This window comes from Nyctereutes procyonoides, unplaced genomic scaffold (assembly GCF_905146905.1).
Source record: "Nyctereutes procyonoides isolate TBG_1078 unplaced genomic scaffold, NYPRO_anot_genome, whole genome shotgun sequence".
NCBI lineage: Eukaryota > Metazoa > Chordata > Mammalia > Carnivora > Canidae > Nyctereutes > Nyctereutes procyonoides.
In genome coordinates, this window is record NW_026575155.1 from 3,377,901 (window position 1) to 3,391,230 (window position 13,330).

Below are 13,330 nucleotides of genomic sequence, written 5' to 3' on the forward strand. Positions count from 1 at the left end.
AATAATAAAATATTAATGGTTTTGTGCCAAACACTATGATATTAAATGCACCAAACCATTCGATTCTTAGACTGTTGTTTTTCTTATGGGAAACTTGAAGCATGAAGTCACGTAGCTCATAGAAGATCCCACTGGTAATACTGGCAAAGCTCTAATTGTATCCTAGTACTGCTGTTCTTTCCACTATTATTCTGCTGGTAGTGTTAAAATAGCTTAAACTGTCTTTTCTTTTGCATCTCATAATTCTGTGTGTTTAGCTTTTTTACCCTTTTTAAAGGCTTTTGTGAGACAAAAAAATAGGTCAGGAGATATTACTGAGCTACGTAAGTCTGATAGATGCACATTTGCCCTTGTTTAAATAGTTAGATCTGACTTGATGGATCCTTCCCCCTTATTTTCTTGTAACTGAGTTCTCTTTTTTCCACATTAAGTCATTCTTTATTTTAGAGTCCTATACAGTTTCTTTTATTCTTTCATGATTATTGCAAAGGTATCAATGAAGGCTACTGTGTTTAGAGTTGCTCATGAATTTCATACATTGTCATGACAAACCGGTACGGTACCATGGATGACTAGAGGAAATATACATTATAAAGGAGAAAAAGTATTTGGCAATTCTTTGGAATTGACTCTTTGGGAGCCTTCAAATTTCAATGAAAGGAGCCTTTCAATTTCAATTGAAATAAATGTGAACTGCATTTTTTTGTTCATAGTTGTCTATTTTAACATTTTTCTGATTATAAAGTAATATGTATTTATAGTTGAGAATTTGCAGAAACAAACAAAAATTACCTAGCTGTGACCATAATTAACGTTTTGACATATATCATAACTAGAGGTGGGGGGACAAGTTTTCTTGTGTGTTAAATGTGAGATGCCTGTTATATATACAAGTAGTAATTTGAGTCTGCTGTTGAGTACATGAGTATAAAGTTCAAGAGAGTTGCTGGGATTAGACCAAATATGAGAATGTACAGTAAGTCCATACGTGATCCTGTCCTTGCTTTGGGTCTGAATGAGGTGACCTAGGAAATGTGTGCAAAGAAGAGGGATCTGAGGACTAAGCCCTGGGCTCTCCAGTGTTTAGAGATTTGCAAAAGGAGGATAATCCATCAAAGAAAATTGAGAAGTCCCTGCCAGTAAGGTGAGAAATCAGGACTGTGGTATCCTGGACACCAAGTGAAGAAAGGCTTTCAGGTAGAGAATGATCAACCTGTTGAATGCTGCTGAGATGCTGTATTAGAAGACTGAAAATTTGACAGTTAGCAGTGGTTTCCATGGAATGGAGGAGTAAAGGCCTGGTTTTAGTTGGCTCAAGTGAAATTGGGAAGAGAATAAAGTGAAGACAGTGTATGTAAATGGCTCTTTGGGAATTCTACTATTAAGGCAAGTAGAGAATCTTATTATAGATGGAAGGGTATTGGGAGAAGAGTCATTACAGTATGTTTTGTGTGATAATGGGAATGCTGTGTATTCATATTTTTTTTCTTGGTGAGACTTTGCAGAAATTTGTCAATTTTCCAGGTCTTCTCAGAGCATCAGCTTGTGGTTCAATTTATCAGTTCTACCAAAAACAAATGCAGAATTTTATTATGTGAGTGGTTTTATTGGTAGAAATACAGATTTCATCAGATTTTGTAAGGTTCTAGTGGTTTGTTAGTTCAATAGGTCATTTCTTTAGAAGAAGATACCCTTAATTTTTAAAAGAATCTATTTGAATTGGTATCATTGTCAGTATAAAATATTAAACCAAATGTATAACATTGCTCCTAAATAAGAAATCTTATTATATTTCTTTACCTTCCCACTTCCTAGTTTTGTTAATATAAAATGTTAAAGGTTGATTTTTCTCTTTATCAAATACTTTTTGTATTTGGAAAATCTTCAAAAAATTTAAGACTCACAACCAAGTTATCAACAATTTAGACTTAACCTAGTTTTAATATTTTTTATTTACTATTTAAATATCTTTTATGTTCTTAGAGTAATACATTTTTGGTTTAAAAAATATAGAAAGAGGGGATCCCTGGGTGGTGCAGCGGTTTGGCGCCTGCCTTTGGCCCAGGGCGCGATCCTGGAGACCCGGGATCAAATCCCACGTCGGGCTCCCGGTGCATGGGGCCTGCTTCTCCCTCTGCCTGTGTCTCTGCCTCTCTCTCTCTCACTGTGTGCCTATCATAAATAAATAAATAAAAAAAAAAACAAAAAAAAATTTAAAAAATATAGAAAGATGTATCATGAAGCTACCCTATCTGTTGTACCCCACCCTACCCCTAATTCTGTTTCATAGATAATATTCATCTTTACTTATTTATGCTATTTAATTTTCATGGTAGTTATCTCTCTGTCTCTAAGATGTTTATACCTCAGTTTATTTATGAACCTAAGACATTGTCTGTTGACTGCCTTTTTACCATGGATCTTAATTTTGTTGTTTCTACTATAAGCTCACTTATATTTATAATCTGTTGTTTCATTTCTGTTCTTGGTCACTTCTGCAGCACCACATTTTGTTTTAATTCTTAATTTGATCTCACTAATCTAAGGAAGTATCTTTTGAGTCAGTGTTATAAGTCATACAGAAATACTAGCTTTCCTTTCAGTTCTGATTACATCTCCCAGCCTGTCAATTTTACTTTCATTTTGTCAAGATTAATAATATCTCTATCCCATTTTATAACTGTATTAAGTCTTCCATTATTTGTCTGTTCTGAAAGTTGAAAACCATTTAACAGTGTCTGTTATACCTGTGTTGATATTGGGCCCGGGAAAGCTAAGTAGTGTGTTATTACACTTCTTTAACTAGAGTTTCACTGTTGCCTTATGCTACTCAAAAAACCTTTCTAGCATCAAATTCAAATAATAGCTAACAGTTATTGAGCACTCATTATATGCCAGGCACTGTTCTAAAAACATTATGCATATTATTTCATTTGATCCTCCCAATAGAAAGTAGTATTCTTGTCCCTGCCTTACCAAAAGGTAAAGGAAACGTCAGAGAGATGTAAAGTAAGTTGCTCAGCTGGCAGGGTGTGTCATCAAATATAAAATGCTATTCTGTGCCGTCCACTCTAGTGATCTCTAGAGCAGGTAGGCGCTATGTTTATGTGGTTCTGATAGAGTCTTTCAGTTTTAGGTGTGCTTTCTGATAAAACACTCTATGCCTTTCTAATCTACAGTCCCTGATTTGGGGATCTTAGGATGTCTTGGGTAAATACTTAGAAAGTGGTGTAGGAATGAAGGGTGCCCTTGGGGAAGGCTGAATGAATTTGGGAATTTCACTGTTTTGGGGAATTTGGGGGAATTTTCACTCTTTGCTTTTTTCCCCTTTGAGTTTCTGGTAGGAACCCTGAGTTAACTGGAGGTAATAACTACCACACCTCCTTTTCTACCCAGCAGTTGCTCATCTTAGAAAACCTACAGTTAGCATAATATTTAATGGTGAAATATCAAAAACTTACCTTATAACAGAATAAGGTAAGGATGCTGGCTCTCAGCAGTGTCTCTATTTAGTCATGGCAATAAGGGAAGAAAAAGAAATAAGTGTAAAGATGAGAAAGAAGTAAAGCTCTGTTTGCAGATGATATGATTATGTACATAGAGAATCCTAAGGAATCTGCAAAGCAACTGTAAAAGTTGCTTAATAAGTGAATTAAGTAACATTGCAGAATTCAAGGTTAATACTTAAAAACTTGATTTTATGTTTACATAGTAGCAGCAGAAAACCAGAAAATGAAGTTTAACAAGCAAGTTCATTTATAGTAACTACAAAAAACATAAACTAGTTAGGAATAAATTTAACAAAAGCAAGACCTCTTTACTAAAAACACCAGAATAACATTGAAAGAAGATCTAAGTAAATGAGATTTGCCATGTTTGTTCATGAGAAGACTCATTTTAGATTTTGGTTCTCCCCAAATTGGTACATAGATTCACTGCAATCCTAATAAAAATTCTGCTGACTTTTACAGCTCGGTAAGAAAACAGCCCAGTAAACATGAGTGGAAAAATTGAACAGATATTTCACAAAACAAGATACACAAATGGCCAATAAGCACATAAAAACGGTGCTCGACATCAGTGGGCATCAGGAAATGCAAATTAAAACCACAGTGAGATACCACTGTACGTTTATTAGGGTAGCTAAGATTTAAAAGACTGACAATACCACGGATTGCTGAGACTGGAGCAATCAGACTTCTTATGCTGGTAGCAGTCTAAAATGATACAGTTGCTTTGGAGAACTGTTCAGCAATTTCTGAAAAATTAAACATAAACCTACCATTTCACTCAAGTCTTCTATCCCTAGGTATTTATTTACCCAAGAGAAATGAAGTATATGTCCATATCGATTTTCACAGAAGCTTTATTACAGTAATCCCAAACTGGAAACTATGCAGTTGTATCCATCTTTGTTAGACTAGTCCATCAATAGTTAAGTGGCTACTCGAATAGTGGTATAGCCCTATGATGAAATATTATTCAGCAATGGAGAAGCATCTGATGTATGCAGTATGATTACCGTTAAGTTGAATGAAAGAATCCTGAAGCCAGAGGACATAATGTGTAATTCCGTTTCTATAAAAATCATAGAAAATGCCTGCTAATCTACAGTGACATCAAGCAGATCATTGGTTACCTGGAGCTAGGGGGACAGGGAAGGAGGAGGCCTTAAAGGGACATGTGGAATTTTAAGTGATGAAATTTCTGTGTCTTTTTTTTTTTTTTTTAAATTTCTGTATCTTGATCTTGGTGGTAGTTTTAGGCACACATACAAGTGTCAAAACTCATTGAATTATGTACTTTAAATAGTGCAGTTCTATGTAAATCATCCCTTAATGTTGATACAGAAAGTAGTGGCTGACAAGTTCCTGACAAAAAAAAAATATGTATTCAGTAAATTAGCTTTATTGCTGTGGGCCAAGTCTAGTTGCCAGTTCATATTTTCATAACATGAACTAATTCGATTGAGATATAACAATCCTATTAAGGATCAAGTAGCTGCCAAATACATTAAGCAAATAAAAGACTTCTTTGTTTCTTAAATTCTTTTCAGTACGAAGGTATAATAGTGGAATCCGTTATTCTTGTTTGGGTTCTGGAGCTCTAGTTTCCTACATTCCTTCTTTTTTTTTTTCTTCCTTTGTTCCCCTCCAAGCTATCTTAAATGTACTATCCAGAATCATCAAAGTTGGGTTTGTTAACTTGGAAAGTAAAAAACCTGTTCTGACCTCGTAGTTGGTGAGTCTGTAAATAAAGTCTTCAAACTTCTCTGACCATTCAGATTTCTCTCCTCTGTGTATAACTTAATCCCTTTATCATTTCAGATAGGGAATCAGGCCAAGTAAATATAATAAAAAAATGCATGACTAAATGCATGTGAGGAAATAATAAGTCGAAAAAAGTCCAGCTCTCCATGTATGGAAGCAGGGAATGAACCATGAGGTGCAAAAATTGTAGTGACTTGCTCACCTTCTCCATTCCCCACTTCTCATTTTTATGAGAAGATGAAGATCTCATTTTTATGAAGATGTGTGGCATCTTCAGTCACATAGTTTTGACATCGATTTCCAGGTCATTTTCCTATATGTCCTTATAAAAAAGTCCTTTAAAAACAATGTTCTTGTTTTTGTTGCTTCTGTAAGGTCTTCTACTTAATTCAAGTTTTCTGTTTTCATTTAGCTTTTAAAAATCTATACATTTATCTACCTTATCTAGCCATACTTCAGAGTTTTTTCATAAGAGGAATATATTAGGAAATGTAGGGGCAGCTGGGTGGCTCAGTGAGCTACGTGTCTGCCTTTGGCTCAGGTCATGATCACAGGGTCCTGGAATTGAGCCCCACATCAGGCTTCCTGCTCAGCAGAGTCTGCTTCTCCTTCTCCCTCTGCCACTTCCTCTGCTTGTGCTTTTTCTGTTAAATAAATGAATAAAATCTTTAAAAAATGATAATCAGACATGATGTTTAAACAAGTATGATATTTATGACTTGGAAAAACTTAGGGGCACCATAGTGGCTCAGTGGTTGAGCATCTGTCTTTGGCTCAGGATGTGATGGGGAGTCCTAGGATGGAGTCTCACATTAGTCTCCCCCACAGGGAGTCTGCTCCTCCCTCTGCCTGGGTCTCCGCCTCTCTCTTTGTCTCTCATGAATAAATAAATAAAATATTTTTTAAAAAATCTGCGAAAACTTAAAGAAAATAGCAAATCTTGGTCACTGAGTTATTCTTCCTGGCAGGTGAGTCAGGTCTGAGAATGTAGGGAAGAACATAGACCTAAATTATTATCTCTGATTTAAATTGCCACAGACTTTTTGATGTTAAGGTTCTTTCAAAATAGGATTGGTAACAGGAAAAGTCCTTCTTTTTAAAAAGACATTTTCCTGTGGGCATCGCTACCTTATATTAAAAACAAACTTAAAAAAAATAAAAACAAACTTACGTATATATTTATGCATTTATATAAATACATGTAAGGGCTCTGAAAGGAAAAGACCAAGGACTAAAGGTGTACACACACAATACCGTTGAGGCTTTTGCCATCCACTTGAACAGTAGAAGGTAAGGCGTACCTAATATCTGAAGAACACTCAAACTCTGGTATCTTGGGTAAATTGTAACAGAAACTAGCTCAGGGGAGCTTGAAGCTTAGGAGGGAGCCAAGAAGGATGATGTGCGAAGAGGAGTTTTCTTGTCTTCTGAGCCATTAAAGACTGACCTGAAACTGAGTGAGGCAAAGCTGATTGACAGGGTGATGGAGTTGGTGGTGGACAGAAGCAATAAGGAGGAAAAGGTAGAAATTCCAAATGGCTGCTAGCGAGAAAGGGAAGGCAGTTCTAAGGAATTCTTCCAGGCTTCAGATGGAGAACTTTGCTTTTATATAAAGGCCAATTCAGTTGCCCATTGTGCTTTATCAGATGTCCAACTTATGCCCAACCATATATATAGACACACATGCATGCACACCCCCCCAGGGGCCCAGAACTATCTTGGAAATAATTGTTTTCATTAATTGAATATTATGGTCAAATGAGAATTGACCAGGAAGTAGTTTTTGTTAGAAGACTTACTGTAAACAAATACCTTTAGGAATGTTCACATTCCTGTGTAAGTTGATTATAATGATATTTATCATCTCCTTTGCCCCAAGGCATCATTTTCACTTTGAACATCTCTAGGTTATGTTCTTGAATGTAGGGACTATCTTTTTATTTGTGTTTTCATGGCACTAAATCTGTTGGGTAGCTTAAGAATACTTGTAAAAGGACATTCATCGTTGTTCAGTGAAGATAAAGGATGTTTGGATGATGGTTTTTTTTTCTTTTAAGTGATTTCTTGGTCTTACATTGTTTTGTGTGCCCTTATACATTGATAATTTTTTTAAAAAAAAGTTCTGTGAGACTTGAGGGAAACGAAATTCCATTTTTTGTATGTGTGAGACTTAATCCTCATACAGTTACTTTCTGAAGTTTTGTTTTGAAACATTGTACTTAGCCCATAATCGGATACTGGATACTCACTTCAGGTTTTTAAAAGTTTTTCTTTTAAAGGAAATTATCCTTGAAGTTATGAAAATGTGATAGAGCCGTAGCATCTTATTTTCCTTAACATTTTGAAAGCAAAAACATCAAATGGTAACTGTATTAAAACAAATTGTACATGTTGAACAGAGAGCAGAAGTTATTTCCAAATTGAAGTACAGGAAGCTTTAAAATGCTTGTTCATCCTTTATCAGCATTACTGAATGAATCAGCAAGTTGCAAAGGTCAGCAAACCTTTATTTTGAATTACAACAACAGCATGTATTTCCAAGAATATGGCAAAATTCAGGTATAACATAGGAATCTAAATTTGATGTCAATAAATTAACAGAATTTTAGATGTGGAAGGTTCCTTGTGTGGTGGTGTTGCCTTTTAGGTTTGAGAAATGTTAGAAGATCACTAACAGATGTTAGATGGCTCTGTGCCATTCCTTAATCATTATGTTATTGGGTAAAAGGGGATTACTGACCTCTTAGATCGCTTTCCGGATTAGGAAAATTGATTTTCAGATTAACTTCCTGTAGCACCCCATACTGATGAGGCCAAGGTCATGGCCATCTTTCTTCATGAAAGTCTGTTGTACTGGCTGTGTTTATAATTGCCAAGTCTTGTTCTTTGGCCAGTTGTCCTATAGATCTGTTTCTAGCTCCCGAGGTGGGCTCCCTTTTGGGACTCTTGGAAAAGCTATCCAAGAACTTTTCTCTGAGTGCTTGGCTTAGGGGCACTGCTCCTATATATGCTAGAATAGCTGATTGCACAGTGTTTTGAGAGACAATGTAGATGATCTAGGTTTTGGATTTGTAGTAAGTATGTGAATTCATTCATTCAAAAGCAAGTTCCTACATTGAGTCAGGTACGGTTATGTCCTGTGATTGAGTTATGGCAGTAAACAAGTCAAGGGAGAGTTTGACATTTAAGCTAAGATCTACAAGGTGAGGGGTTAGCCAGCTGAGGAGTAGGAGAAGTGCAGGTGGCAGGCACAGCATGTTCAGACGCCCTGAGGTTGAAAGGAACTGGTTCTTCAGGATGGAAGGAAGGATGGTGAGGCTGGAGAATAGCAAGAGAGGGAGACAAAGGCTTGAGATGAGGCTGGATTAATTCAGGTCTGGAGGATAGGCTAAGGATTTAGAATTGATCTTAAGGAATTTGGAAGACACGTTAGGTGGCAAGGGAGAAATCACTTTGTTGTGGGAGAATTGAGGATCTAGAGGGGCTTCGGGGGGGGGGGGATGAAGCTTTCATTATTAAGAGCAGCTGGTATTCACTATTTGTTTGCTATAGGCCAGGCAATATGCTAAACTCTACCCTCATTGTCCATGTAGACCTCACGACAATCCAGTGAGGAGATGGTGGTGTTATTCCCGTTTTACAGGTGAGGAAACCAAGACCTAGCCAGGTGAAGCAGCTCACCGAAAGGTCATAAAGCTAGGAAATGGCAGAGCTGAGATTTGAATTTAGACAGTGTGTGATTCTAGACTGTGTATTAGCCACCGGACTGTGTTTTCCATGCCTGAGATGATGGTCATTAGTGGTTCTTGAAATTGAATGGATCACAACTAGATTTTTTTTTTTTAATAGAACAGAGTAGAAATGAGAGTACTTTGCACTAGCAAGGATAAAATATTGATATATGAAACTTAGTTTCACTTTTATTTAATATATTTGTACATGTGTGGGCTTATAAGCCATTACAAAAGGCTGAGCAGCATTTGTCTAGACAAGAGCCAGTGATGGCTTGGACCAGAACTGTGGCAGTGCAGATGGAGAGAAGTGGGTCTCAGTGTTTAGAGGCAGAAGGTAGCAGGTCTCAGTAAGAGATTGGCTACAGGGGCTAAAGAAGGTATCCAGATGGGTCTCTGGGAGCAAGACCAGCCATGATATGCACATGCCTTTAAGTGCTTTAAGTGAGACACTTTTTTTTTTTAAAGATTTTATTTATTTATTTATTCATGAGAGACACACAGAGGCAGAGACATAGGCAGAGGAAGAAGCAGGTGTCCTACAGGAAGCCTAATTTGGGACTCGATCCCAGGACCCCAGGATCATGACCTGAGCCGAAGGGAGATGCTCAACCACTGAGCCACCCAGGTGTTCCAAGTGAGACACTTCTTAGAGGGGTCCTCTTCAGTGACTGTTTGTTGTACTACCTGGATCTCTGGCTTCTCTCAGCTGTAGCTGATGGGGCTTGAGGTTGGCATATCACCCAACCTGTATCTCACAGCAAATCTGTAAGCTGGCAGTGAACTTATGAAGTGACCTGTCACCCCAAACTGCCTAAACAGGAGGGTTGAGCCAAGAATACCCTTTGTGGAATTCGAGGTGCGTAGTAGCAGTTGAGGCCACAGGTAGGCTGACGGCAGCTCCAAAGTGAAGGTATGGGAACTGTTTGGGCTGTAGTTTCCTTGAGGATCCAGAGTACCTTTAGGTTGCAGTGTTAAAGAGTCCAGAATCCTCTTTTTGAAGTTCAGGCCCAGTTCATTTGCTTTTGGCTTCTTCAGAGGCCCATTTCCCTATTTTTGTGCACAGCCTTTTAGTAATACCTGGCTCCCCACAGTACTGCAGTGACTTTCTATTCTGTGTGTTCAGCAGATACTAACTGGAGACAAATATGGAGCAGTCAGGTGCTTGGTACAAATCCTCATTTTGAGGATTTGTGGCCAAGATATTTCTTACTGAGCCTCGGTGAGGTTGGGATGATATAAGAGCATCCATGACATAGGACTATGGTGGAGAGTATATAAGATGAGCTATGTCAGCACCTCAGGCCAGTGCCTGGTACAGAATGATAGCTTAATGGATATTTGCTGTTAGTTGTTAGTGTCTTTGGGATAGTTTCTTGAGAGACTTAAACGTATTTATTAGCAAAGTCCAATGAGAAGAAGCTAGCATAAAGAGAGAATTTGGACGAGTGTGAGAAGAGAGTGTTAAGATACTGGGTTCCAGAGAAGCAAGGATGGCATGAGGTTAAGAGCAGACATTAAGGATTGTTTTGAATGTGAGAGGGAACTGTGGAGGTGGAAGGGGGTAGTATTTTCTAAGATTGGATTCCAGTTATGGTTGTCTACTGGGAGAGACACTCATTGAGGAAAAAAGGAAGGCTGTTGTCGAGAAGGGGGATATCAGGGTACACAAAAGTACTGGATAACAATGCTGAGTCCCTGAAATCGCACACCACAATTTTATGGTGGCACCAGCCTCTACGTTTTTATAGTTTTGCCTGCCTGTGTGATGTTTGGCAGAATGACAAGATGTAAAAGTAAGATTAGTCAAATTTTAAGGGTTTGCAAGGCAGATGCCAGAGAAGAATAAAGAGGCAGGGGACTTGGGTGCAGGGGCAGAGTACGGAAAGCTGTTGAGTCCAGCTTGGCTGGGGAAGGTACACAGTCTTAGAGACAGTGGAGGGCAGTGGTCTGTGTGGTATCACACACACACAGTGTACATGATCTCTGAATGACAGTTCTTCCTTACTATTCCTAACTTTAATTCCTTGTGTTGATAACTGAAATATTAAGACCAATCGCTAAGAGGATTTACTACTCTTTCGAAAGGGCACCACCCAAAAGTCGAGTTAGTTCTAGGATCTAATTTTGAAGCTGCCATGATTTTATGTGGTGTGCTGAATCAGTAAATGATAGGTTGTGAGTCTTAACCTGGGGTAGAGTTTAACCACATAATGAGACATTTTATTTTCATTGACTACTTCTGAGGAACTTAACATTTTAGCTATATTGAGCACTTCAAAGATAAACACATAAGTAGGATAGAATTTATAGATGCATTTCATGTGTTTGTGACTAAAACCGCCCGTCTTTGAGGCAGAAGTCACCCATGATCTGGGCCTGGTGTGCCTGAACTTTAGTAGTCCTCTTATCTCCTTTCATTTTTGTTGGCATATAGAGAGTCTGGAAACAATAATGTTTATTCAGTCACTGAACTTTTGAGAACCTTCTTGTTTCAGGCAGTGACTTAGTTCAGAAGAACAAAAGTCAATGACGGGATTGATACCTGTGAGGAGTTTCTCAGCCTGGTCATCATGCCATAGTGGGGTTGGGGGTTGCTCACCACTGCCCATTGGGCTCTGGAAGAAAATACCAGAACTTAACTTCTAATCTCTTACTTTCAGTCTCTGTGTGTTTTATAATATGTAATATATAAGAATAGTAGTAGTACATGATTAAAAATATATAGACATACATATATTGTGACTATCCTCTTTTGCTAGTAGTTTGTACATGCTCAAAAAATGGTTGGCAGTTATATGTCATATACTGAAAACGTATTCAAAATGTATTTTAAAATGCATATACATTTATGGTAACTTATGTTTGAACATTTTGAGAAAACCAAGAGATTCTGTGTATGGTAAAGCATGTTCTTAATGGTGAAATAGTTGTACTTGTTGCCTCTGTTTTGTAGTGTAAAGTAAGACTTATTACATAAAAAGACTTGTTAAGATCTGGCTTGACAAATTTGAGGCTTTTTTTCTCATGCCATTTTCTTCTTTATGTTGGAGGAACTTTACCTTATGTACAGTGTGTCTCTTCTTATAAAGCACCAAAGCCTCCTACCAGCTGTCAAATGTTGGGGAAAGGGGTAGAGGAATGGTGGAATGCCATATGCTTGCTCCACTGTCAGGCCCATCCCAAGGGTCAGGGGAACTATGCACATAGGCCCATTAACGTCATAAAGCAACAGGATTGGGATGCCACCCAGAAATTTCCTGGACCCGGTCTGTTTGCTCATTGGAGGTGTTTTCTCAATGTGAAATGTCTCACTTTCAGAGAGCTCTGAAATCCTTGGTTCAAAAAGTTCTTCCCTCCCTCATCCTGAGATCCTTTTTCCTAAAATTAGAAAAACTAAAACTTGCTGTGAAGAACATATTTTAAACGAAATGATAAATGTGTCTTAGGTTCTCTAGAGGCTTTTGTTTTCATTTCGTTTTTGAGATGAGTATTTTAAGTTATCTTTGACACTGTCATTTAAAAATACTTTTAACGATTATTTAAGTGCAATCTTACATGTATTTTTGCAGGATTGATGACGACTAGAAGCATGCTTTCACTGGACTTCCCGACACCATTTGTTATGCAGAATGTCTCTGAGTGAGAGCGCGGTTTTTGCCTATGAATCTTCCGTGCACAGCACCAATGTCTTGCTCAGCCTCAACGACCAGCGAAAGAAGGACGTGCTGTGCGACATCACTGTCCTCGTGGAGGGCCAGCGGTTCCGCGCTCACCGGTCTGTGCTGGCGGCATGTAGCAGTTACCTCCACTCGAGAATTGTAGGCCAGGCCGATGCAGAGCTTAACATTACTCTACCAGAAGAGGTGGGAAAGGGGTCTATGTTTCTGGAAGTCACCCTGATTTTAATTTAATTGAACCTAATTAAATCTCTTTATAGTTATAAAATTAAAAATAAAAATGTCCTTCTTGTCATATGGCTGAGGAGTCATTCCCTGATTCTGCAACTCATTGCTTTAACTTTTCTCGTGGAAATTATGACATTTCACATGTAGAATTGTTAGCTTAGTTTTTTGAATTGTTAGTTTTGGATGTTAGTTAACAATACTTAGCAGTTGAATAACTTGACCCATTGTTATGTTACTTTTTTTTTTTTTTAGAGAGAGAGAGAAAGAGAGTGCACATGCGTGTAAGGGAGGGGCAGCAGAGGGAGAGGGAGAAAGAGAATCTAAAGCAGGCTCCTTGCCCAGCATGGAGCCTGTGGCAGGGATTGATCTCACAACTCTGAGATCCTGACCTGAGCTGAAATCAAGTGTTGGTCACCTAATG

General features: G+C 38.0%; 1 protein-coding gene across 9 annotated transcripts in view; it reads left to right on the forward strand.

Moving 5' to 3' along the window:
* The window catches only part of BACH1 (BTB domain and CNC homolog 1), a 134,881-nt gene that overhangs the window by 102,945 nt on the left and 18,606 nt on the right, over positions 1–13,330 (forward strand). For all 9 annotated transcript variants that reach the window (XM_055313472.1, XM_055313464.1, XM_055313463.1 and 6 more), the window contains one exon: positions 12,574–12,867. In XM_055313472.1, coding sequence (XP_055169447.1) covers positions 12,634–12,867 — 234 coding nt within the window. In that variant the 5' untranslated portion in view covers positions 12,574–12,633. The remainder of the gene's footprint in view (positions 1–12,573; positions 12,868–13,330) is intronic.